Source organism: Pan troglodytes, chromosome 7 (genome assembly GCF_028858775.2).
Source record: "Pan troglodytes isolate AG18354 chromosome 7, NHGRI_mPanTro3-v2.0_pri, whole genome shotgun sequence".
Lineage (NCBI taxonomy): Eukaryota > Metazoa > Chordata > Mammalia > Primates > Hominidae > Pan > Pan troglodytes.
The window spans coordinates 126940115-126966810 of record NC_072405.2 but is presented as its reverse complement, the minus strand read 5'-3'; the positions used below and the strand labels follow the sequence as shown (position 1 = coordinate 126966810).

Genomic DNA, 26696 nt, shown 5'->3' with positions numbered 1-26696 from the left:
TTTTCTTAGCTTGGAATGCTGTATTTCCTATCCTACGAAAAGTGTTTGGTAGAAGCAGAGTGTGTAGGGAAAGAGGTGAGGAAGTGAGGACAAGAAAGGATGGATGGAGTGTGTGGTTATAAAAACTTCTATTTTTCTGGTTTAACTAAACCATAGGAAATTGTTTGCTCTTCCTAACCTTTTCTATAACTGCTGTCACTTTCCATTCTTGCCATCTTCCACTTCTTTAGGTTACAGTTAAGGATAGTCTTCAAAAATTATATTCCTCAGGCTTTCTTTTATAATATCTTTGATACTGTTTTTTAAAATCCAAATCATCCTGATGTTTGAAGGTAAAGCTTATCTTTGGGCAGCTGAGGTTGCTGGAGTGGGCCCTTCTCCTAAGTAATACATGGTGTATGATAAAGCTGTTTGCTATATTTAGCCTACTTTAGCTATTCACTTGGGTGGGCAGTTTTTTCAGATAGCCTTGACCCAGTCCCCTGAGTAAGCTGGCATTACTGCTCACTCCTCCTTCCCATCCCCACCGCTGTTCTCAATGTTTTTCTTTTTTTTAAAAGTCACCTGTTGGGGATAGGGGCAGGAAGCTTATTTCCTCTCTTTGGAAGAGTTATTAATGGAATCAGGAGATAGAAACTTATATGGTACAATGCAATTATATTGTTATATGCACAGTAATAATGGAACACCCAAGATTACCTTTACTTGAAATCTAATTTCTGTAGCTTGTCTCTTTCTTTATTGAATCTGTTCTTTATTGTACTGAATATAATTAGCTTAGTGTTTTTAGTATCTTAGAAGTATTTTTTTCTCAGGGTAGATTGTTTTTTGATCATATTCCTATTTGTACATATGAATTCTGTTTCATGACATGAATGTTAGAAATGCATAGACTTTGATTTTTGTAGTGACACATACAATCTCCAGTCCCCCTCCCCATTTTCCTGATTTCCCCCATCGCCAATATGGAGATGAGAAAAGGGGAGCTTGCGTAACACTCCATGGAGGCCAAGTTAATCCAATCCAATTCTACACAAACATTTCCTTCTGACCCAGATGAGTATCATAGTACCTGGGTTCTAAGGAACACTTCTGAATAATAGGTGATGGTGGTAAGGGTTTGAGTTCTTCCTGAGGTTTCCAGTGCACCAAACTTTTGATGCAAATGATTTCGTTCAATCTTAACTGCCTTATGAAGTAGATAGTATCGTGCCCACCCCCTCCCCGCCCAGCCCCTACGACCCCCACATTCCCCATGTTTTCTTTTTTGGCAACAGAGGAGGCCAGTCTAGTTAATTTGTTGCCGGTCACACAATTAATATGTGGTAAAGATGTTATTCAGACCAGATTAGGTGCTTCAGATTCAGAGTAGTCCGGTACCCTATCCTGCTGCTCCCACAGTTTAGGAGCACTAGTAACCAGGTGATAGGTGACTATGGGAAAATCAGCAAGTTGGCAAGCAACAGAAAACTTTTGTCACTATGTATGTATGTATATGTATGTACTTCTTTAACATTGTATGCATTGAATACTTCGTTTGCCAAGGAAACATGGGAAAATGATGATAAGAGTAAATAAGAAAGCAAAAACCTTGTATGATCTCACTCTCTGGAGAAAATTCCGTTACCATTTTAGCATATTTCTTTCCAGTCTTTCTCCTTAGGAGGAGAGTGCAGTCCACACTGTTTACATATTGGCATTTATAGATGTTTTATAGTTTTATATTCTGCTTTTTTCTCTTAGCACCTCATGAGCATTTTCCTATGCCATTTAAAATTTTTAGAAATGTTCTAAATGATTTTTGCCTTGAGGAAAACAAAGTCTACTCAGAAGGTAGTTGACTATTATAACCCGAGTGGTGGAGAAGTAGTCACAATTGACGGCACAAATCCTCTTAACTGAGGGAGAAAATATAGAAGTAGTAGAGTTTGAGGGTGGGGTTAATAAACTCAGTCTATACCTTTATGGTGTGTGGTACCTATGGGACTTTTGAAAATGCTCATTAAACAAAAGAGCCCTTGGGCTTGTAGGAAAGTTTTTAAAATTGCCATCATCATGTGTTTGGAAGTTGAAACTATTATTTTCTAGGTGAGGAAATTAAGGCCTAGAGAGACAAATGTGTTGACTACCACCAGTTCATTGGGCAACCTTATTGAAGAGGGTATCTTTTAGAAGATGAGGTCACTATAGCATTATCAGGCTCCTAGTGCAAGCAGTGCCCAGTAAATGGTTTAGGAGCAAATAAAGTTAAGTGATTCTGTGGGTCATTTATTATCACCACACTTTTGTGTGTACACTACAAACAGTACCTCCAAAAAGTGATCATTTGTTCTCTTTTGAATGTTTAGTGCTCACTTCTGATAGATCTCTTTCTGTTTTGTAAACAAGTGGAGTTTGAAATTTACAGATTGTTTCTGTAAATTTGATTACAGATTGTTTCTGTAAATAGAAGGAAACTATTAATTCATTTTGTTAGCCCCTTAATCTTTTTTTTTTTTTTTTGTAAAGTTGTACAGTTTCCTGTGTTTAGAAAAGTACTCAGGTCGTTCTCTCCTTGATTTACATTAGAAACTGAGATTTATAGGAAAGGCAAATCAAGCATGATTTTTCTATAACAGAAATGTCTTCTTAAAATAGTTTTCATTGAAGCCCCACATGAAAATTTCATTTTAGGGTTAGGGTAATTTCATTCAGGGTTAAGTACTAGGAAGTGTTTCACCTACTTTAAGATCTGATATTTGTCTCCCTTTGGATATGAATGACCATGTTTTCCTTTTTGCTTTGATTTGGCTTGGAGGCAAATCGTATGTTTTAATCAGAATATCCATGGCCTGATTCACTTTGTTCAAGTCTCTGCCTCTCCTTCAGTTTCTACTTTCTATATTCTAATTAAGATGTTTTGTAGTTCTGATATTACTTATCACCTTGTATGGTTTAATGCAAGCTACCTCAAGTCCTTTGTGAATGGGGCAGAGCGTGCACACATGCACACAGGTGCATGCACACACACTTATACTTTCCCAGTAGTTGTGACTTTTTTCAAGTACGTTAACAACAATCACGTTTTTTAAGTATTCCATTCTTTGGAAATATTTTCAGCACCTCTCTGCTAACATTAATCTAATACCTGGAAATATGACAAGAGGTGTTACTTGTCCTCATGAAAGAGCCTATTACATAGTGTAATTTTTTTTTTTTTTGCCTAACACTAAAGATTCTCATTTGGTCTTCTAACATACCATGCTCTTAATTTTAGCAAGAGGTAGCATTGGTCAGTAAGCTATTTATATGAGAGTTCTTCATGGTGAGCCCTTCCAGGGGAATTCAGTTTGTTTGTATAAACACATCTCAAATGACATAGAATTAACTTCCTGATGGCTCTCTATCTTCTACTATGTGTATGTGTTTTCATGACCAATGCCATAAATGTATATATGTATTTCAGATTCTTATAACCTCAAAGAAATAAGATCTCATGGTTTTATTTCATGATTTGGTTAAGAAGATAATATAAATTTGTTACAGGATGTAAGTGTTATTTTGTGTGAAGAATCCGATTTATTTCATAGAAGACTTCTTGAGACACAGTAAAACCTCAGAATACCTGATTGCTAATAATTGTCAAAGTTCGTACTAGTTTTAAAGATAAAATAGGGCGACAATGCCTGCCCCCACCCTATTCCCATTCCATTATTCCCCAGCTTGGCATTCAAAAAAATATTTTTTCAGAATTCATAAACACTTTAAAGAAGACATTAAACCACCCATGATTTTAAAAAATATTTCTGTAAGATTAAGAAAGGCAGTATTTTTGTTACTTCTTTTACAATACAACAGATTAGTGTCTAGGTAGAATAGAACTTATATTGGACACTTCATTGTGAAAAATTGAACTGTTACTAAAATTTTAAGCAGTCACAGGGTGGTATTAATAACAGATGTATTAATTGAAACGAGAGGAATATGTGGTACAGACTGGATGCAGAGAATATGGACGTTTTAAGAAACTTGTGTACTCCACCCAAAGTAGACTCTTATTTAATTCTTTCTTCAAATGCACATTCTGTTTGCCTAAGTCTACATCTGCTAGTAGCTTTGAACATTGCCTGAAACGTATGTGCAGCTTGGCAAAAAGTCTGATATGAAGAGGAAAGCACAGAATAAAGTTTGTCTTGTTAAATAATGGCACAGAGCCTTCACTGTTCACAGCCTAGTGCTCACTGGTGTCCCATGTTGCAGCTGGGAAGGAGGCCTATAATTATATTCTTAAAAGTCCTACTTTGGTTAGCTCCCATGCCAGAACAGATAGGAGATTTTTATGCATTCCACCTCCCTGTCGTATTTGTTGAAATCATTGGTTTGTTTCTGGGAAATTGTGGGGTTTTGTTTGTTTGTTTGCTTTTTAAGCTATTTGCATCTCCTGATTGAGCTTTGTGTGTGTTTTTTTTTTTTGCTGCAAAGAACATGTACTAGATCTGATCTCTGTTCCGTCTATATATCTGTATAGGTCATCTTTGATCTAAGCCAGTATTTAGTTACAAAGTAGTCATGGCACAAGCCTCAAATAGTAACATAGAATGCAGCATTTTAGGGGCTTGGTTATGTATTTGTGATAATTATCAACTGTAGTATTTAAAAATCTTTGGTGGTTTTATCACTTAAAATTTTACAGGCATTTATTGGTTTATTATTGGTTAATTTAATGTCAAATATAGACAAGATGTGGTTTCTGGAAACCTAGAAATTTGTTGTGTATTTCTCTTGTATTTGTGCTGTGCTTCAATGATTCAGAAATAATTTACTGTATACTTCACCAATAAGAAGTAATGAGGCTCTCAAAATGGGTGGCTGGCTAGCCTTTGGAGTCAGAGTCTGAAGTAATAGCTGTGGTAAACAGCTTTTCTAAAAGGATTTCAATAATCATGATTAGCTCATTAGAGTTATTGTGAGGAATATAAAGTTAGATAACATATGTGGAACACTTAGCAGGAAGTCTGACATAATAAGTGCTCACTAAGTGGTAATTTCTTTTTCTGTGCCTAGCTCTACTCTTTCCCTACAGGCTATGTTTATTTTAGAAATAATTTTATTGTATTTTTAAATAATTTGGATTTATTTGATAAAATATTAAGTCATTAAATATTAGATGGTAGTTTCTTAAATTTTTAATTTTTAGAATTTAAATGACTTTGTTAATTAAGAGTTCCCTAATAACACATCTGCAAAACACTTCTTTTTTCTTGATCTACTGGACATATCTTGAGTTTTCGAGTTTGAATAAGCTCCATTTTTACTTTTCTACTTTCTCCTCATCCCAGCCTATCCATTGGTGGCAATTCTTTGTTCCTGTTTTTCAGTGAGAAATTGTATTTCACAAGGGCTCACTTAACACAATCAAAAAGATGATTTTTTAAAAATGAGGATGAAGAATTGAAGGTGAGAAGAATGCTGTTTAGTTATTCTGCTGAACTGAAAAGCTTGTACTCTGTTGTCCTTTCCAGTGATCTTCAGGAGCGCTTGAATCTCATACTGTTGTTTGGTTGGTTGCCATTGCAACTTCAGATATATATAACATTTAAATGTAAGACAGCATATTATTTTCAGTGTTTTCATATGTGACGGTAAAACAAGAGAAAGCCCAACAAATGTGGTTGATGTTTGAAAGGGATAGTTATTGGACAGTCCACCTCAGTGAAGACAGATTTAGCTCTAGGCGCTTTAAAATGGACTGTTTTGCAAAGAGGATATCTGGAAAAACTGAATATGAATATACTGGTGCCAAACTTCAGGCAGTCATTCAGTGTTGTAAAGGAGGCTTTCCTTTGCTTGGGACATGCTTACCAATTAAAACAATTGCAGAAGTTGAAGAGATTTATAAAACTTCTCGTTTTTATAATCCTTCCAAATTTTGCGGCACGAGCTCAACTGCATCCAAATGTGGCTTTTTGTATTAGTAGTTTGAGTTGGCTTAATAGTAACGACCAGTTTGTCTTTTTTTTTTTTTTTTTTTTTTTTTTTTTGAGACTGAGTCTCGCTCTGTCGCCCAGGCTGGAGTGCAGTGGTGTGATCTCAGTTCACTGCAACATCTGCCTCACAGGCTCAAACAATTCTCGCGCCTCAGCCTCTCAAGTAGCTAGGATTACAGGCGCCTGCCACCACGCCTGGCTAATTTTTGTATTTTTAGTAGAGATGAGGTTTCACCATGTCGGCCAGGCTGGTTTCAAACTCCTGACCTCAAGTGATCCACCTGCCTCAGCCTCCCAAAGTGCTGGGATTACAGGCGAGAGCCACGGCGCACAGCTGACCAGTTTGTCTTTGAAATTTATGTGTTGCATACTACTTTTCCTCAGTGGGGATGTTTGCTTTTTTGTACTAAGAATGCCTAAAAGGTTCTTTTCTACTAAGTCCTTCTCTTAAACATTATGAATTTTAAAATAGTTCTCCCTCCCAAGAGGATTATCCTCTTGCCATTCATCTTTGGGAAATTTCTCCAGGAATATTTAGACATTAACTTAGAAGAGAATGTCATTGGTTGAAATTGCTGTTTTGACTTCCCTTAAATATGAGAACAAAAACTGAAGCTTGTCTAACCCTGGACCAACTCTGCAAAGTTGCCAATCAGTGCCTGTTTCTTCATTGATCTGCATTAACACAGCAGTAGGCAGCTGGCACTTCGAGTCAAGGAGCCTCTTTTTTCCTTTTGTTTCTTTGACATGATTCTCTTCCTTCTGAGGTGTGAGCCACTCCTGAGCCTTATTTCTCGGGAGTGAAATACCAAAACTCCAGCCAGAAAAGTGAGGACTGGTTGCATATGAGGAGGCAAATAGCAGGACCTCATAGTCACCAGAGCCTGTGGGCTATGACATGGCATCTTCATCACAAACCAACTCCAGATATGCAGAGGCTTCTTCCCTCCCTCATTTACCTGTTTTGTAGCCAAACTGGGTCTCTTGTGCTCACCTTACCTACCCACCCAATATAACTCCTGAGAGAAACTAGCATAGCCACAAAAGCAAGGGTGTTCATCCAGGAGATTGGAATCTGGAAAGACCATTTCTTATTTTCTGTGTAAAACTTAACCAGCGTGCCATCATCTCACGATTGTTCCCTTGTCAATAGGCCAGAGGGGTAAATACATGTCAGCTGGTGTGGCAGCTTAGCTCCCTTGATGGTGTCTGCCAGGAGCATGGTTTTCAGACAGGTCACTGGGACAGTTGCTTTTCATTTCGTATTCCTACTTAGGTTTGCCAGGAAGCTTTTGCAGGAGTTGGCTTTCTACTTTTTGAAAATTTGGATGGGAAGGGGAGGATAAACTGTGGGTGAAGGGAGATGGGATTCAAAGAATGGGGACACAGACCTGAAAGTCTGCAGAGATAACGCAGTTCACCTGGCTGTTTGTGAGTTGTGTCTCTTGTTCCTTGGCTTATAATAAACAGAAACAGTATTACTTATTATTTTTTTACCTTATTACATCAAAGTGAGCTCTTTTCAAACACTGCATTTGTTGGCGCTTCATATGAGCAGTCATGGTGAGAACTGGGCCTCTGTGCACTGTGGTTCATTTCGGAGCTCTAGCATCCCCAGCCCCACCTTTTAAGACTCACTTGCAGTCTGTTTAGGTCCTTTCTTTATATGATGCCTCTGAGAGGGCACTTAAAAAAAAAGTTTTGTTTTGTTTTTAATTTTAAAATTGGGGTGGTAAGTCCAAACCAAGATAGAGAATCTCCTGGCACTTTACATAGATTAGGCCCAAACATACATTGTTTATTAGTGAAATTCTAGTGCATTGTATATTTTTAAAGTGATTTTCTTAATTGACCAATCATTGCTCTTTAGCCCCTTTATTTTGATATTTAGGTGATATGAAAACTCTTATGACTTACAAATGTGTCCAAAATCTTGCAAAATCTTTTATGTCATATTCTAAACCATGGAAGAGGAAATGGAAATGCTCCCCTCATTTCCCCTAATAAAGAAGCTGATCTCTCTTTACTCCTCAGTCCCCAGAAATATGTTGGAGGAGTGGTATGTCCACACGGCTATAGGCTTTCTTGACTTTCTTCCCTAGTTTAGAGGAACATTTCATTTTCATTCTTACCCTTATCAGAGGTGCTGTAGAATAGGTAAGACTCTGGATAAAGAAGAAATTTGGAAGTTTGCTACGGATCTTGGAGTTTTTTTACCTTGTGTATCCTGAAATGCTGTTAGAGAATCTCTTGTATTCAGGCTGTTTGAGGAGAGACTTAGCAAGATTACAGAATATTTTTCAGAGGAATGTATTTTTATTTTAAATCATAATGCATGCTGGAGGCCCCTTTAGCTAATAGAAAATTCTTTATTTATAATTAGTATATCCAGTGAACAATGTGGAATAATAGCATTTTGACTGGGATTGGGTTCTCAGATCTCTTTGGAGATGGGAAAATTAAATATCAAAGAAGAATTATTAACTGTACAGCAGGATCCCCACAGGGGAAATCTCAGAGCTGGCATGAGAACCCCGACCCCTAGATTCCAAGTCTTTCTTTTCTGCTATTATAAGTTGGCAGACTCCAACCTCTTCTTATATTGTAGCTAAATTTTATACTAATATGTTGCATAAGTTTTGATTTAAAAATAATTTTTTAAAAAATCTTACTCGTTCTGTCAGTTGCTTAATAATCTCTCCTCTTCCCTTTCCCTTTAAAATAAATAGCAAATTCAGTTTCAGCTCCCATTTTACTTATAATACTGGGACTTTGCACTCATAAATTAAATTTGATTAAAATTTATTAGCCAAATCAGTGATTTTACTTTGATTTAAAAGAATTATGGAATTTAAAAACAGAAGGAGATCATAGCAGTGATTCTATCCCACTTGCCAAATTTATGTGGTTGATGTGAATCTGTTAAACTAGCTGGGGGGAGGTGAGGTTCCCCTTACATGCTAGAGAAATAAAATATGAAGATAAAAAATAATTGGTGTAAGATTATCATATTTCATACTGCTTTTTCGGCTGTCATATTGTGTATAAAATAGGTTTCTAAGGTAGTGATGTTTTTCATGGTGGTTTAGAGTATAACATAGGTTATATGACTTTGATTTTGTATTTTATTCATAAATATACAGAAACACTGGTTTGGTATACAAAGTGTCTGGTGTCTGGTATCTGGTGTCTCGTGTCTGGTATCACCTTCTCCCCCATACCCTTAGTAGCCTAACTTCCTCTATATTAACACTTTTTTTCCTTTTTATGAATAAATGAGCCCACTTTGAAAACAGGCACTTAAACTGTGTACATCTTTACAGTAGTGCAGTTTCCAGCTCTGTTGCAACATTGCCGTAGGCTTAAGAAAGTCTCTTCAGATAGTGGCAAAATAACTTTGGTTGTTTTTTTTGTTTGTTTGTTTAGCTTTTCTACATATCAAAAAAAAAATCTCAAAAAACACGCAATTCTTGTGTAGTTGATGAGTTGGCTGCCATCTTTTAGCATGAGAACTGTAACCTTCCTTGGAATAAGCAGATTTATAACTTCTTCGCCTACAAGTAATGAAAAATCAGACTGTGTCCATCTGAGGAACACTCTTTTATACTTTATGATCCTGAGTCTTGTTGGCTTTGTAAAACCATAGTGGTATAACCAAAAGAATGACAGATGTATAACTTTTCTTTTGCTAAAACCTGAGTAAGAATTTTGAAAATGAAACAGGTTTCAAGTTAAGCAAATACGTTTACTCAGCATGGTCATGTATTCATTATAATAGAAATAGTTTGGGGCTGGATGCAGTGGCTCATGCCTGCAATCCCAACACTTTGGGAGGCCGAGGTGGGTGGATTCTTTGATCCTAGGAGTACGAGACCAGGCTGGGCAACATGGTGAAACCCCATCTCTACAAAAAAACAATACAAAAATTAGCCGGGTGCGGTGGTTCACACCTGTAGTCCCAGCTACTTGGGAGGCTAAATCAAAAGAATCACTTGAGCCCGGGAGGCAGAGGTTGCAGTGAGCCAATATCAGGCCATTGTACTCCAGCCTGGGCAACAGGAGTGAAACCCTGTGTCAATAATAATAATAATAAATAATAATAGAAATAGCATGGCTATTATGTTGACTATAAAGTTTTCTCCTGTATTATATATTTGCTGTGCATTATTGTGCTCTATTGCTTTTTAAAATGTCATTTATTATATTGCTAGTTTTAATCTGTTTTTCTGGTAATACTGCTTTAATATAGTATACATTATAGTCATTACTATACTTTGTAGTCATTAATTTGACAAAAGTAAAAGTCACTAAACCTTTTCATTCTATACATGGTCATTAAAATATAACTTTATTCTAAGGAAAAAATAGTGTCTGTTACTTAAAGGAACACACAGACAAGAAAAAATAATTCTTTAAAAAATTTAGCATATGCAGCAGGGGGCACCAGATGAAGGCAAAAATGTACTCTTACATTTTGAATCAGCTACAGCCTGTGTCCTCTTCATATATAAGCAGTGTGGTTGGTAGTTGTTTCCCCTTAGTTTTCCTAATGGTTTTAGTTTCTCAGCTCTAAAAGCTGTGTTGAAGAAGAGATTGATAACTCTTCCTCTTTTATTAATTCAAATGAAACTTCTTACAACCAACCAATTTAGTAATTACACAAATTTTTCTTAAACATTTACTATTTTGAGAGTTTCAAAAAGGGGAGTTAGAAGCCACATTTAATAATTCTTTGGTTAGAACAAGGTATTAATATTGTGTGTAATACATTTTCTACAAAATATTTTTTCATTAAAGAATAAAAGGAAACCCCTGATGATTTAAAAGCCTAATTTTGTTTTGCTTTATATATGAACTGAATGAATTTTAAATCTGGAATCCTGTTCCCTATTGCTAATAAATTGTTATGTAGACATTTGTTTCCAAAACGGCTTGTTTTTAATGTTGGTAACATCATTAAAAAGTTTTTTCTTTTAATTTCCTCTTCCCCATCATCCAGTCCAATATCAGATGGAAATGATGCGGAGCCTTCGCCATGTAAACATTGATCATCTTCACGTGGGCTGGTATCAGTCCACATACTATGGCTCATTCGTTACCCGGGCACTCCTGGACTCTCAGTTTAGTTACCAGCATGCCATTGAAGAATCTGTCGTTCTCATTTATGGTTAGTAGGAGGTTGTTTATTCTTTTTTCCCTTAATATTATTACTACTATTTTTGCTTTCTGTCTTTTTTGCCTCTAAGAGCAGTCTGGCAGGCCTTCTCAAGTAAATACCAACCCTGTTTCTGCAGCAGCCTCAGCAGCAGCTCAGTCTAGACAGGGTTTCCTTCTTTCTGTTTATTTTTCTTGCTATCAGAGCCCTGATGTGTACATTTTGGAATGCTGGAGTAGCTGCTTCATTTCTATTCCTCCATCTCCCCTCCCTCATTGAAGGGGCTGGTGGAACTAGACCAGATGTCTAACAAACCCCGATTGCTAGAGTGTCTGGCTCTGTACGTGACTGACCAATCATAATACGGTGTGCCAAGTTTTTTTTATACCTCTGACAACAGCGTACAAAACCTGGACTGTTTCTTAGCACAAAGATTTTTTTCTTTTCGGCCTATTTAATGGTGTTTCCTCAAGCTCTCCAGACCAGATGTTCTGTGCTGTATCAGAACTGTAGGCAATTTAACAGCTTTATAGCCTTCCCCCTCCCCAAACACTCACAGTTTGCCATATCTGGCAGACTTGCATATAGTTTCCAGCTGAGAAGTAAATGTAACGTCCTGAGTATCTGTCAGAAAAAATACTAATGAATACGATCAATCTTATGAGCTGCCCCAAAATTGTTTCAGTATGTTAACAATTGGATTACAGTAAAGAACAAGTTGTTAAAGTGTACTTATATTGGCTGGAAACATTGCATCATCAGACCTTGATGAATTTTCCACTTGTTTCAATCTATTTTGGTTTTCATTTTATCACCTATTGCTAAAAGTTTCACTGTGTTAAGTTTCAGACAACATGAATGTTAACACAGGTTTTAGGCGAATATTGGCATGCCAGAGCCGTTATCATGCAGCAAGTGCTAAGCTCCCTTACTCATGGAGTGTTTCAGCGGTTAGCTTTGACAAAATTAGTTTCTCCAAAACCAAAAAGACACTTTTGTGATAGCAGTTTGACTTGAATGGTTTTGTTTTTACAATCTGTTTTAACGAAGAAATGTGAACAGTGATTATTAGGATTGATAAATTTTGTGTGCGGGGCTATTCATTTTAAGTTGAATGAGGAGCTACCCAAGTACATGCAGTGAATTTTCATGTTTAATATTTATCAGTGATTTCCTAATTATACAATATGTCTAGAACATATGATACATTTAATTTTCAGCAAGGTTACTGGTTCTTGCTGAGGAATGAATTTGAAAATAACTCTTTTGCATCTTTAGTTTTTGACAGAGGAAATTACTCTATTGTAAGTAGGATAGAGATATTCCTGCATTTTCAAATGCTATTTGCAATAGTGCTTTGAGTCTGCTTCAAGTTGTGTTCTGGTTATTTATTTTGATCTTTATTTTGCAAAGATTGTGCGATATGTAACAGAATGTGCCTAGAACCAATGCCATTCAAGCCTGGCAGTGACAAAATTCTTAGTAATTTATTTCTCTTTCCTTGTTTGAGATCCCATAAAAACTGCCCAAGGATCTCTCTCACTAAAGGCATACAGACTGACTCCTAAACTGATGGAAGTTTGTAAAGAAAAGGATTTTTCCCCTGAAGCGTAAGTGTTTGGGGGCATCTGGTAAAGGGTTGGGTATTTTTCTGTTAAGATTTTTCTTTGCCACATCTCTTGAATCCTTGGTTGTGGTGTGGTAATGCTTTTGCCATGTGGACTGTAGAAGTTTTCTGCATGCCGAGTGCTGCTTGCTCTCTCCCTTTCCATGTTTAAATTATTCTTTAGGGAATATCTCATCTGTTGTTCTCACCAAGGGTGAATTCAGTTAGAATGGGAATTAATTAGCTACTGGATTCGAAGAAATAAATGATTGAATAAAGGGAGGTGGAAAGAGTGATCAGTGGCTGTCAGATTGTAAGCTCTATGTCAGACTGGTTGTGAGCTGTGTGTCTTATTTTCCGAACCCTTGTTTAATGAGGGGGTGGGAAAGATATAAACATTTTAAGAATTTGGTAAAGAATGTGGCTTATTGGAAATTTTATGGGTGACAGTTATGCAGAGAATTAACTGATGGAGCTGTTTTGGGATCCTATTTAATGGCATTGTAATTACTTTAAATAAATTAAATACTTAGAATTCTTCCATTTTCTGTTAATTATAGAAATTTTTAGTTGTTATTGAATCAAAATTAATGGTTTTGACTTCATGTAGGACGGTTCATCTCTAGTTTCCCATTTGGCTCCTAAAAAGTTAAGGTGCAGAGAATTTTAAAAGAAAAGCTAACTCGTGAACAATTCCTGGATGTGGTGGTTATAACTAATCTATGAGAAACTGTGTTCTTGGCATGTTCTAACTGTTCTATCTGGAGTCTCCTTGTGTTCTGCTACTTGTTAAACTCTAATTCAAGAGGCTTTTTAAATGAACTTTTCAAGAAATAGAGTATTTCTCATTTCTAGCTATTTTAAATTAAGTTGTAGGTGTAGGTTGTGTAGCATAACTTACTGTGACATTTACATTTTAGTATCAGTGAAATTTTAAAGATACCTGATTACAAAGAATGAGTAGTTTCTTCTGCCAAGAATCTTATTTTCTGGGCTTTAGCTCAAATTCGCATCATTTTCAAAGTTACTCAAATCACTCAACTTATGCTTGACTCTGTAAAACTCTAGTTTCTCTACTTTTTTTTTTTTTTTAAGAGTGCTAATGAAACAAAGATCTTGGATAGGGCCTGTAATTAGGTAAATTTTATGAAGTAGTCAGTTTAGCACTTACTTTTGACCATCAGACTAAAGTATTTTTAACATGCTTCACAGATTGAAAAAAGCAAATATCACCTTTGAGTACATGTTTGAAGAAGTGCCGATTGTAATTAAAAATTCACATCTGATCAATGTCCTAATGTGGGAACTTGAAAAGAAGTCAGCTGTTGCAGATAAACATGAATTGCTCAGCCTTGCCAGCAGGTAAGTGGCCCTGCCTAATGAAAAGCCCATGTTTTAGAACTTTTTGCAAAAGATTCTTTCACATAAACTTTACCTGTGAAACAAGAAAACAGTTACTTAAGAACGTTTATAGGTTCTTAAAACATGTATAACATGGACTAATAGTCTGGCCCTGTTAGGATGTCAGGGAAAAACGCCAAACTGATAACATGAAACAACACATTATTTGAATACTAATTGCTCATATTAGAAGAACCCTCTGCTGCCTTCTTTGCTGTATCATTTGTGCTTTGATAAGGTCAGTGCCCAAGAGGGAGGGCTTTTTTATATGGCTCAGCTTTATTTCTTGTACACGATCCTAAGAGGCTTAGGGTATTAGGTCTGGATATTTAATAATGCTCAGGAAAAGAACAGAAATGCTTTTTTCTTTTACTGGTTGTACTTGCCCTTGTTCAGATGCAGACTCTTGCAGTTGTAAAATTACAGTTGTTTGAGTTTTCAACTAAAATTTGAATTTTCTGAACCTGACATTGGCTTCACCTATTTTAGTTGGTGATAACGATTTCCTCCAGCGTGACTGCCTTAGCTATCTAGTTGCTGAGATAATTTTTATTATATTTGTAAAATGCAGATTGAGGTTTCCAAAAGGAAGTATTGTTCCCTTTGTTAAATTAATGTTTATTTCCCCCTCATCTATTACTCTTAACAGAAATGTGAATAGAGCCACATGTATAGCTCCTCTTAAATGCCCTTTGAGCGTTATGTTAGTGATTATTTTGTCTGTGGTGGAAGGAGGCTAGCAGCAGACTTGTGGAATGAAATTAAATGGTCAGAGTAGGTAAAGAATCAATATATGCTTGTTGGCTGAAAGAAACAAGGTGTGTTTTCTTAAGCAACCAGTTTGGAGCAGACTAAATTATTTATCAGATTTCTAGTTATCTTAGAGACTTGTTAAAAAAAAAAAAGTGTACAGACTTTGTACTTCCTCGATATAAGGCAAGTGGGATGAACCCAGAAGGGCCAGAGACATCAATGTTCTTCTCTATGCTCTGGCACGGGTAGGACTGTGGTTGAAGCGCCGCCTTCCATTGCATTAATTGATCACAAAGGCCACTAGAAAGTCTTAACGGGGCAGGGAGATGGACGATGAATGTAAATGGAGTGCTCAGTAACACAGCCAGGTTGCAAGGCTAATTTGGCACCAAAAAGCGTACTGTTTGACTGCAAACATATATTCATAATAGTCCTTTAATTTGTCTATTTTAGAAGGTCATATTTTTCTTTATTGCTTTTACAAACACATTGGGCACACCTGTATTTAAAGCATTTAGCTAAGAACCTTTTTCAGCATACAAGGTTACAATTTGATGTATTAAGTATATAGTTATATAATAATTTTAAATTTACTGCATGAAAGCTTTTGCTTACATAATTCATGTCTTCACCTTTTCCCAGGCTGCCTTTATTGAGCATACAAAAGAAATACATCCCTGATGGTGCTTTAACATTACCAATGAGCTGGTCTATAATGTCCATTTGTCCAAAGCAGCATTTATAATAGCCAAGAAAATGTTCTCAGTTTGCCCTAGCAACTGAGACCTAGACAAATATTTTATTATAGTTTTTGTCTTCTGTATTTTTATGTAAACGAGGAAAAAGAGGCCCCATTTCTTTGCTTTCCATATGAAATTATTTAAAGTGTAAATTGGTGTTCCTGTTAGGAGGAAAAAAAATGAAGCAACTTTGAAGCAGTGCTTTTTTGCTAGTAGACGCTTACATTGAACCAAATCGACCATACTATTTTAAAAGACAGAAAGATAAGTTTTGTACATCTCAATTTTTAATTTCTGACAGTAATTGTGTGATGATGGCTCAGGCCAGTTGCCATAACAGTTTGTATAAGAAACCCCATCAGAAATCATTCTTATGCAGGTGCTTAAACTTGGTCTTTCCTTTCACAGCCTATAGACATGGGCACCAGTTTCTTTGATGTGCCTGATAAGTTTGTTCTCTGCGACGACTAAAACATACTGTATTTGCTTTTGTTGAAAAATTCAAATTTTTTTATTTTAATTTTATTAGATGGAAGTTCTAGTAATAGTTATTCCATAACAGCCTTTATTAGTTTTTAAAAATGTGTATCACAGGCATTCAGCTTTTCACACATGTAAAACAATTCTGTTTTTATTTCCTCTTTTAAAAAAAGTAAACTAAGGGTGGGCATCATACATTAAGGATTATAAGCATAAATTGATACTGTAGCCAGAGCAGACTTAACACTTCATGTCCTGGTTCACATCTGTTTATCTGTTTTCAGTTCTTTATTTGCTTGGCAATAAAAGAAAAGGCAATGTTACTGAAACTCCTAACAATAAGTCCCTGTTTCAGCATCCTAGTTAAACTGGTACTGAAAAGATTCCCACAAAATTGGTCTTGGTAGTGGTCTGATTTTCTGTCATTGTTAATTTCTGATGCCCTTTTAAGGCCTGTAGTACACAGATTGTGTGTGTGTGTGTGTGTGTGTGTGTTTCTGATTGTTTTTTTCCTGAAGAGCATTATCATAATATAAAAGTTATGAAATGCTTAAAGTCCACATATTTGTGCTTGTAGCAGTGTTCTTTCACAATAACTTCATATACTTGCAGCAGATAATATTAGTACTTTATATCAAAGACTTTTCTGGTAGAAACAGTGGGTCTGTTTTAGTAGTGCCTTTCTCATTACTGTAAACAACCTCCAAGATTTAAGGTCTAGGTGTATTTTCTCTGCATATGGCAGTACCTCTCCTGTGCTGTTATTTTTTCCCTACTGTCACTGCTTTCCTCTTAACCTCCCAGCCACAGCATTGGTGATGATCTTTTCTTTCTCCGATTTCCTTTTGCAATTAATGACGTAAATGACTTAACAACTAATCATGTAGCTAACGACATTTCCTATACTTAGTATAGCCCTTTGGGCTTCAGGTTGCTCACTGGTAAAAATGAAAGGATCAGAAACCTGAAGCTAGTGCCTCCTGTCTTCTTGCCTTCTCAGGACCTCATTAGGTTGATCTACTCCTTCCTTCTTCATAGATTTTCAGTTTCTTTCTATACTAGTTTTTTTTTTCAATCTTTATAGGCTCGTTTTTCCAATTAAAAATTTATGTTTAAATTTTCAACTCTTTAGACAATTTGAAAGAAAAATATAGTGAACATCCATCCATAAACCTTTCATTTAGATTCACCAATTGTATATCATGCCACATTTGCACTCTATCTACGTACGTAAACACTTTTTCTTTCTGAACCATCTGAAAGTAAATTGTAGACATGACTTTTAACCCCTAAATACTTCTAAAATGCGTGCATCTCCTAAAAACAAAGACATTTAAACTTGTTTACATCCCCCCATCTCAAAAGAAAAACTTATGAAAAGAATACCTTTTAATCTCATGCCTTTAGTATCCATCTCCTTTTGTCTTCTGCTAAATTTTTCTATTTGTTTCATAATCAAACTTCTTGATAGAATTTTGATGTCACTGTTTCCTCATTTCCCACTGATTTCCCAGTGATTGCCAACAGTTTGTGGTGTTCCACCCATTATATGTAGTAAGACCTCCCTCCAAAGTCACAGAAGACTTTGATGTCACTATGTCACTGAGTATTTTAGACTCTTCAGCATGTAATATGTTGATAAGGCCTTCTTCCTGAGATCCTTTCCTAGGAGCCTGTGAAACTATAGCTCTTCTGGGTTTCCTCTCATTCTCCACAGTGAACCCCCTCTTGTGCTCATCTCTGTCTGTATTCCTCAGGGTCTGTCTTCTCACACATGTACTCGTGGGGCGATTTTGTCTTACTCCTGTGACTTTTACTGCCTTAGTCTAGGACCTTATTTCTCTTCCTCATTACTTTCACAGCTTCCTCACTTCCTGTTTTTTGACCTTTTCCTCTTTCAAAATTGTAATGATCTTGCTAAATGCAAATTAGATGCTCATATTACTCCTTTGCTTAAAATCTTTAGCTGGTTTCCCACTGTCCTTAGGACAGATTCCAGACTTGTAGTATGTTTTTAAGTCATTGCACTTTGACCGTTGTCTGCCTCTCTTTTCCTCAGTCTTGCCCAATTCTAATACTTAAGTCTGAGTGAATTTAAATCAACTATTTAGAAATTAGGGTAAAACAGAAGCAAATACATTGTATCCAGAGAAGAAGAAATGTTTTGAAGTTAAAAGTGATTTAAAAAATTACAACACAACAAAATAAATATGAAAGAAGCACTTGATTCCTCAGCAGGTGAAGTCATCAGACCATGTTACTGGACCAAGGTTATCTAGGTAGTGCCAGGCTGGGATTAAAAGATAAATTTACTCACATACACCTTAGTTCTATGCTCCTTCCATTATTTGAGAAAGAGCCAAAACTTCCTGATTTTCTTGAGGTTACTGATAGAATCCATATTTTAGTTGGATTTATTTTTATTCATTCCCAATATTCCCAACCTGTTTCCTTCTCAGTCTTTCCCTTCTCTGTAAATGTAGTAACTAGCTGCCAGAAGACTGGGAGTCACCCTCCATTCCTCTCTGATGCCTCCTATCAAATAAAGATTGCCTGCTCTGCCTCCAGAATCTCTCTCATTTCTGCTCACTTTTCTCTATGCTCTGCCACCATCCTAGTTCAAGTCACCACAATTTCTCTCTGTAATATCACGATAGATTATTTGCTGGAGGTGCAGTTTTTAATATAGAGAAAAAATTGACCATTTAAACCCTTTTCAGATGTACACTTTAGTCGTTTTTAGTATATTCACAATGTTTTACAACCATTACTAACTCTAGAACATTCTCATCACCCTGAACGGGAACCCAAACCCATTAAGCTGTCATTCCTATTCCCCTAACCCCTGGCAGCCTCTAGTCACTTTCTATCTCTACAGATTTGCCTATTCTGGATATTTTATAAAATGGAGTCCTGGCCAGGAACAGTGGCTCATGCCTGTAATCCCAGCACTTTGGGAAGCCGAGGTGGGAGGATGTCTTGAGGTCAGGAGTTCTGGCGAAACCCCGTCTCTATTGAAAATACAAAAAATCCAGCCAGGTGTGGTGGCGCATGCCTGTAGTCCCAGCTACTCGAGAGGCTGAGGCACAAGAATTGCTTGAACCCGGGAGGTGGAGGTCGCCCCACTGCACCAGCCTGGATGACGAGTGAAACTCTGTCTCAAAAAAAAAAAAAAGAGTCCTACAATAAGCAGCCTTTTGTGTCTACCTTCTTTCCTTTAGCAAATGTTTTCAAGATTCATCCATGTTGTGGGGTATATCAGAACTTTATTCATGTTTAAGGCCAAATAACATTCTACTGTATGGATATATAATATTTTATTTATCTATTCATCATTTGATGGAATTTTAGATTGTTTTTAGTTTTTGGCTATTAATAATGTAGCTATTAACATACATGTATGAGTTTTTGTGTGAGTATATATTTTTAATTCCCTAGGGTATAAACATATTCATAGGGTATATTCATAAGAGTGGAATTGCTGGGTTATATGGTAATTTGGTTTAGCTTTTTGAGGAACCACCAAACTGTTTTCCACAGCAGCTGTATCACTTTACCTTCCCCCCCAGTGTATGAGTGTTTTCATTTTTCCACATCCTTGCCAACACCCCACAGTAGACTTTTAACTAACCTCCTGGTTTCTCCTCTCCAGTCTATTTGCATAGCAGCAGAATGATCATTTTAAAATTTAAACAAAATGTGTCATAAACATGCACAACTCCAGGATATCATTCACATTGCAGTTGTGAGGTCTCATTCACAACAAACTACATTGCTGGGGGGTTGTATGGTGCTAGTGAGCTTCCTACATGTGCTTGTCTGGTCTGCCTGACCTAATCCCTGTGCTCTAGCCATGCCAGGCCTCTTCTGTCATCAAATCTGCCTAATTCTTGCTCATCTCAGGCATTCAGCACTTGTATTTTCTTTTGCCTACAATATTTTTGGCATAGCTGACTCATCTTTCACTTTCAGTCTGTCATCTCCTCAAAGAGATATTCTGATCATGCTATCTAAAGTAAGTGTCTCTTCACCTCCCCCTTCTCTTTCTCCTCCATCCCTAATCAGTTATAAGATCAATGAAGATATAGAACATGTATGTCTTATTCACTGTTGTCTCCCTGTTTTCTAGTACTAAGGCTGGCACATAATAGGAGTTTAGTAAATACCTGTTTGCAGTTAATGAATGGGTACTACTCTTTAGAAGCTTGCTATTTTAAAAATATATATATGTATAGTAGCTGTCCAGGCGTTACCATGGTAGGAGGTAAGTTGCAGGCAGAAATCAGTGAATATGGTGGTCATTGTGCCAATCATTACATCACTTTATAAAGCGATGTTGGTAACTGAGCTGCAATAGAAATTTCGGGAGAGAATAAGAAATATGAAAGACTGTACTACAGATTCTAGGAAAGGTAAGAGGAAAGGAGCCTCTTCATCACGTTTTGTAGAATAAATGTTACCATTGTTCATTTAAAACCTAGATAGAGAAATCATGTGCCAGATGTCATAATCTGTATGGTTCTTTCCTGTGATTACTGATATAAATGTTATGGAATGCATTTGGGCAGGGGTAAGTTAATGAAAAGAATTTGGGAATACTGAACTTGGTATAAAAAATATGTATTATAGATGTCTCACTAGGTATGTTTAACAGTTCCTACCCTAACATACCTGTGCTCTCACAATAAGAAACTCAGCTATTTCAGGTATCCCTGAGATTATAGTTGGAAGTTCGGTATGGAAAGTTTAGTAACAAGTTGACTCAGATTTTTTCCTCTGCCCTTGCTTTTATGCATATGTGTGCTCTCATTCTTTTAGCAAAAGCCAGTTCAAGTTCATATCTTAAAACTGTTTAGAGCAGTAGCAAAGCTATAATTTAAAGTAAGACTTGTCAGTATATTTACTTTACATTTCAGCAATCATTTGGGGAAGAATCTACAGTTGCTGATGGACAGAGTGGATGAAATGAGCCAAGATATAGTTAAATACAACACATACATGAGGAATACTAGTAAACAACAGCAGCAGAAACATCAGGTTGGTATTGTGGAAAAATTCAACAAACAGCTATTTCTAAGTTTCATGTATTTCAAGAGTCATGTTCAAAATGACCTAAATTATCTTTGGTAAATCATTGACCGTTAGCTAGTTACTCTATATTATATTTTTAAAAGATTATTATTTTTATGGCATGTTTGTAACATATTATTTACAGGTTATACTTAAAAATACCTGTGTTAAAGAGAGCTGTTAAGCTCAGATTGTAATGCCAAGGTTATGCAAATAAGAGATACATTTATTGAGAAAATCAGAAGCAAAGAGATTCCAGAATGTCACAGCTCATTTCTTTACTAACTATAATTGGTTTGGCAGTGGCTCATTGTGGCATAGTTAGCAATCTTCAGCTCATTTAAAAAACGGAGCAATTGTGATTAAGAGCAAGCAACATTGATAGGAAATAATAGACCAACTGCTGTGAAGTAGATAGTATAATACAGACAAAAACCCTAGAATTATCCGAATATTCTCATATGCACACATCTACGGCTGTGACCATATAACCTTTTCTTTATTCATGTTGCCTGCAGGCCACATGGTTTTCACAGTTCCTGGAATATTGTATTTGGACTATACTGCTCTAAAGTGTTCTTAGCATTTGATTCATAGATTAGTTGATTCCAGAATGTTTATCTGTGAAAGTAGTATTTATATATGACTACTCTGTTCATTAAAATGTACTTTTAACAGAGCTTTGTTAAATATAGAATTCTAAGCACAACTGAGTGGTTTCTGAGAATGTTGTATTTAAATTTTCTCTTAATATCAGAGTTCATTTTCAATATATAGTGAAATTTGAAGTACTTTGTTTCTACCAGCTTAGAATTGAGAAAACATGTAAATCAGTATTTTTTTTTTAACTAAAAAGATGGGAGTGGTTACAAATGTCTGATAAACTGAGGGGGAAAAAAACCATCTCAGCTGGATTTCATTTTCATGCTGGTTTTTCCTGTAGGTGAAGGACTCATCCAGGGTATCAAATTGAATATTTGTTTCCTATGAGTACCCCATAATGAATACAGGAATCTTTACAAAGCAAGTTACTTTCCTTCACTAGAAAGAATTGTTGTTTCCCTTGATTTTCTTAGGAATCCAAAGACTAAATTTTTACTAGCCCAGCTTGGTTTCTCATTACCTGACATTTTAAGGTTGTGTATGGGATATTACGTGCTTCACTGTTGGGAGCAGTCATAGCTGTTAGCTCTTATTGTAGTTGATCTATAAGTTTATAGTTAAAGTTTATATATATCCCTGCTTTCTCTTCAGCGAATCATAGGAATCCAGAGTTTGAAAGTATTTGAAGCATTATCTGAGCTATTAATATTATCCATCTTTAGTTATAGAGCTAAGGTACAGACAATTATCTGTTAAGAATAGTAACAATAGGCCAGGAGTGGTGGCTCTCGCCTGTAATCCCAGCACTTGGGGAGGCCGAGGCGGGTGGATCACGAGGTCACGAGGTCAGGAGTTTGAGACCAGCCTGGCCAACATGGTAAAATCCTGTCTGTACTAAAAATACAAAAATTAGCCGGGTGTGGTGGTGGGCGCCTGTAACCCCAACTACTCGGGAGGCTGAGGCAGGAGAATTGCTTGAACCGGGGAGGCGGAGAGGCGGAGGCTGCAGTGAGCCAAGATTGTGCCACTGCACTCCAGCCTGGGTGACAGAATGAGACTCTGTGTCAAAAAAAAGAAAAGAAAAGAAAAAAAGCCGTAACAGTAGTGAACATAGCAGTAATAACATCATCTGTATTGTTATTTTAGGTCAATAGGAGTAAAGGTGAAAGAATTTCCAGTGTGGTAGTTCATTACTTAGTCATTAAAATTAGGATGAATCATTTATTACCTCATTGTCATAAATGGTAAAGGAACTCCCTTTACCTTACTAGTCATGAGCTTCTTTCCCTTTAAGCCCCCTGTTACTTACATAACTAGTTTTGTTTTCTGAATCATTAGTTATTGACTCTTAGAGCTCAGAGTGACACTAGAGTTTTCAACAAAGGAATTTTCTTCTGCTATTGGCGTATTTAGCTTCTTAGACGCAAGTTACCAAATGTTGCCAATGATAAAAACTGAGGTTGGAATTCAGAGCAGTGGGGTTCTGCTGGTTGTGTAGGGGAAGGACATCTTTTTTTCCTCCTCAGATGGAGAAAAATAACCAAACCATTTTCCCTTTGAATTTTAGTATCAGCAGCGTCGCCAGCAGGAGAATATGCAGCGCCAGAGCCGAGGAGAACCCCCGCTCCCTGAGGAGGACCTGTCCAAACTCTTCAAACCACCACAGCCGCCTGCCAGGATGGACTCGCTGCTCATTGCAGGTATTGTTGCCCAGTGCAAAACCTGGCTGGTTTTGTTCGTTTCTTAGGAAGCAGAAGACAGTGAGAAATTGACAAACCGAAAAGCATGCCATAAAAGCTAGTATGTTTGAAATAGTTGCAGGATGAATTTGAATCTAGCACCTGTAATATCTGAAATCTAAGAACTTGTAAGAGTTTGTTCTTTTGTCCAGGTCTTTTCAGTGCTTCACTCTGTGTTTCTAAACATTTTTGAGATGGCATAAACTTTCTAAAATGAGTCCTTTTTCATGGAAACCCAGAAAAATTGTTTACAGTCTTAATGCAGAAGACCACTTAGCTCAGGCCTCTTACTCTTCCTTTTCCAGCACAGCACTGTACAGTGGGTACTTGACTTGAATTTAGGAAATTATTTCCCTTACTTGGACTTAAATTGTGGCAGCACAAATGTATTTCTGGATAAACTTTTTCTGGTTATACTTAATGTTTAATACCACCTTTAAGCAGGAGAGGTCCTGTGTCCTGTACTAGGACTTGATTTTGAATATATGACATTCATGCCCTTATTTGGCTATAATCTTATAGAAATGTTAAATGCCATCTGATTCAGTCAGATCCTTACCTGTGAGAAGATTTTATCAAAGTGAAAATCCTACTCAAAAGCTGATTGGCAGTTTCTCAAATTATATTGATACATTTGTAATGTGGGAGGAAATTCCAAATTCCTTAACATTTTCTAGTGTACATACAAATTAAATTTGGAAATGAGACACAATTCCTTCCCAAAGGTCCAATTCAAACAGAAGTGAAATCCTTATATTTTGAAGAAGTATGTAACTGGTGTAACTGTTGCATGGGATTAGATCATTAAAGACATAAAAAGCAACGATGGAGCCCTTTCTTCAAGTGAACTCTTTACTCTTACTCTGTCTGGCTCGTAGGAGAAAACTCCTTAACGTTCCCAAAGCACAAACTGAAAACCTACCGTACTTGTTCACATCTGGGTCCAGTGGGTCTGGCTGGTTTGCAGCTCTGTGATTTATTGTTAGTATCTCCTTTCTACCTGTGAAGGCTAGTCAGCGCTGTTTTCTCAGTTGTACAGCATTGGTTTGATCTATTTAGTCAGTCCTTTTGACTGACAGCTATTATGTCCTTAGGGCTGATAAGCTTTTGAGGAGTAGTTTTTCTTTATTCTCCATGTAATTGAGAGTGGACAGTAGCTTATTTTCAAAAGAACTTGTATTTCTTATCCCTTATGGAAAAATAAACTCTGGATTCAAAACAATAAACAGGTGATTCTGTTTTATGCTGATTTTTCTGTTTGACTAGCTTTCTGGATCATTTTACAATTTGTGGAACATTATGGCTCTGTCTCTTTCTCAAATGCACAGGCCAGATAAACACTTACTGCCAGAACATCAAGGAGTTCACTGCCCAAAACTTAGGCAAGCTCTTCATGGCCCAGGCTCTTCAAGAATACAACAACTAAGAAAAGGAAGTTTCCAGAAAAGAAGTTAACATGAACTCTTGAAGTCACACCAGGGCAACTCTTGGAAGAAATATATTTGCATATTGAAAAGCACAGAGGATTTCTTTAGTGTCATTGCCGATTTTGGCTATAACAGTGTCTTTCTAGCCATAATAAAATAAAACAAAATCTTGACTGGTTGCTCATTTGATTTTAGATGTATTTTCTCTGGCTTACTTTTGTTGGCTTATACTTGTTTATTTCTAAAAGCTAAAACAAGCCTTGACTGGAAGTTTCACCAGGCAGAAACCTATAGGCTCCACCACTTTTGCTGCCTCTCAGGTGCCACCTTTCAACCCACTTCTCCCAACTACTTATCCCAGCTCCTGACCCCGAGGCCCTGGCATCTACTGTGAATTTTTTTTTTTTTTTTGAATTTTTATACTTTGCTGCTCCCAAATGAGCACCCCGAGGGAAGTCCAGGCTTCGTGTACTTGCCCAGGAATTCCTTGTCCCCGGACCCGGAATCACTTGGCCTAATTCCGGTCAGTCTGCCTTTTCATTTCTGCAGGTGATGGTCAACCAGTCCCCGTACTCATAGGCCATGGGACACAAGATTATTATTATTATCATTATTTTTAAAGACAGAGTCTTACTTTGTTGCCCAGGCTGGAGTGTAGTGGCACAATCTCAGCTCGCTGCAACCTCCACCTTCTGAGTTCAAGCGATTCTCCCACCTCAGCCTCCCGAGTAGCTGGGACTACAGGCGTGTGCCATCACGCCTGGCTAATTTTTTTATTTTTAGTAGAGATGGGGTTTCACCATGTTGGCCAGGCTGGTCTGCATCTCCTGACCTCAAGTGATTCACCTGCTTCTGTCTCCCAAAGTGCTGGGAATACAGGCATGAGCCACCACTCCTGGACAGGCCACAGGAATTTTAAAGAAAAGAATCATGCCACCACAAGTAAACTTCATTTTGTTTATATTATTTAGGACTTCACATTTGTCTTCCGAAACCATGAAGTATAATTCTGCTAACGGCAAGTGTTGTGAATGAGGAATTAGGAATTAGGAGAATGGTAGTACATTGGGAAAAACATATTTTAGTAATTTTTATATTTTAAAGATAATCACAGATTTTGCTGTTTGTGCACCACCAAAATCAGTGAGATCTGCCAGCTGGTGGGGGTGTGCCTATGAGAATTTTTGATTATGATCCCCTAGGAGGGTTATCAAAAAAGGAGATGGGTGAAAGATCAGGAGAGTCGAGAAATCCATTTTTTGGACAACATTGTTTTGAAGGCACTACTGGGGCTCTGGGATCAAGCAGCCAGATTGAAACCTGGCTCCTCCTTTTCCTGTTATTTAACCTCCCTGTGCCTCACTTTTTGTCAACCAGACAAGAAATGAGAGCAGGTCTGTTACCTCACAAGGTGGCTGTGAGTGTTGAAGACGTTTGTTGGGGGTTTGGGTGAAGCATGCAAACTCTGGTTGGTATGCGGCAGCCACTCAGCCTGTATTTATGATGAGGGAGGCATTCTAGGCACCCCTTCCAGGATGTTGGGTTGTTGGCTGGGTTTTACTTTAAAAAGCTCAGGGCCTAGAACATTCTAGAATCCAAGTACTTGCTCACATATATAATTATTTCTTTAGGATAATCTTTGATATAGACTTATGAGTCAAAGGGTATGTAAAATGTCAGCCCTTTTACCTGTATTGCCAAATTGCCTTCAAAAGTTTCTGCTGTTTTGCCCTCCTACCCATAGTGATACCTTAAA

At 37.0% G+C, this 26696-nt stretch overlaps 1 protein-coding gene across 3 annotated transcripts in view; it reads left to right on the top strand.

Annotated features, from left to right (window-relative positions):
• EIF3H (eukaryotic translation initiation factor 3 subunit H) overlaps positions 1 to 25113 on the top strand; it is a 110376-nt gene extending 85263 nt beyond the window's left edge. For all 3 annotated transcript variants that reach the window (XM_519914.9, XM_016959796.3, XM_016959797.3), the window contains 6 exons: positions 10966 to 11133; positions 12632 to 12731; positions 13940 to 14089; positions 21018 to 21138; positions 23342 to 23474; positions 24842 to 25113. In XM_519914.9, coding sequence (XP_519914.2) covers positions 10966 to 11133; positions 12632 to 12731; positions 13940 to 14089; positions 21018 to 21138; positions 23342 to 23474; positions 24842 to 24939 — 770 coding nt within the window. In that variant the 3' untranslated portion in view covers positions 24940 to 25113. The remainder of the gene's footprint in view (positions 1 to 10965; positions 11134 to 12631; positions 12732 to 13939; positions 14090 to 21017; positions 21139 to 23341; positions 23475 to 24841) is intronic.
• Positions 25114 to 26696: the final 1583 nt, after the last annotated feature.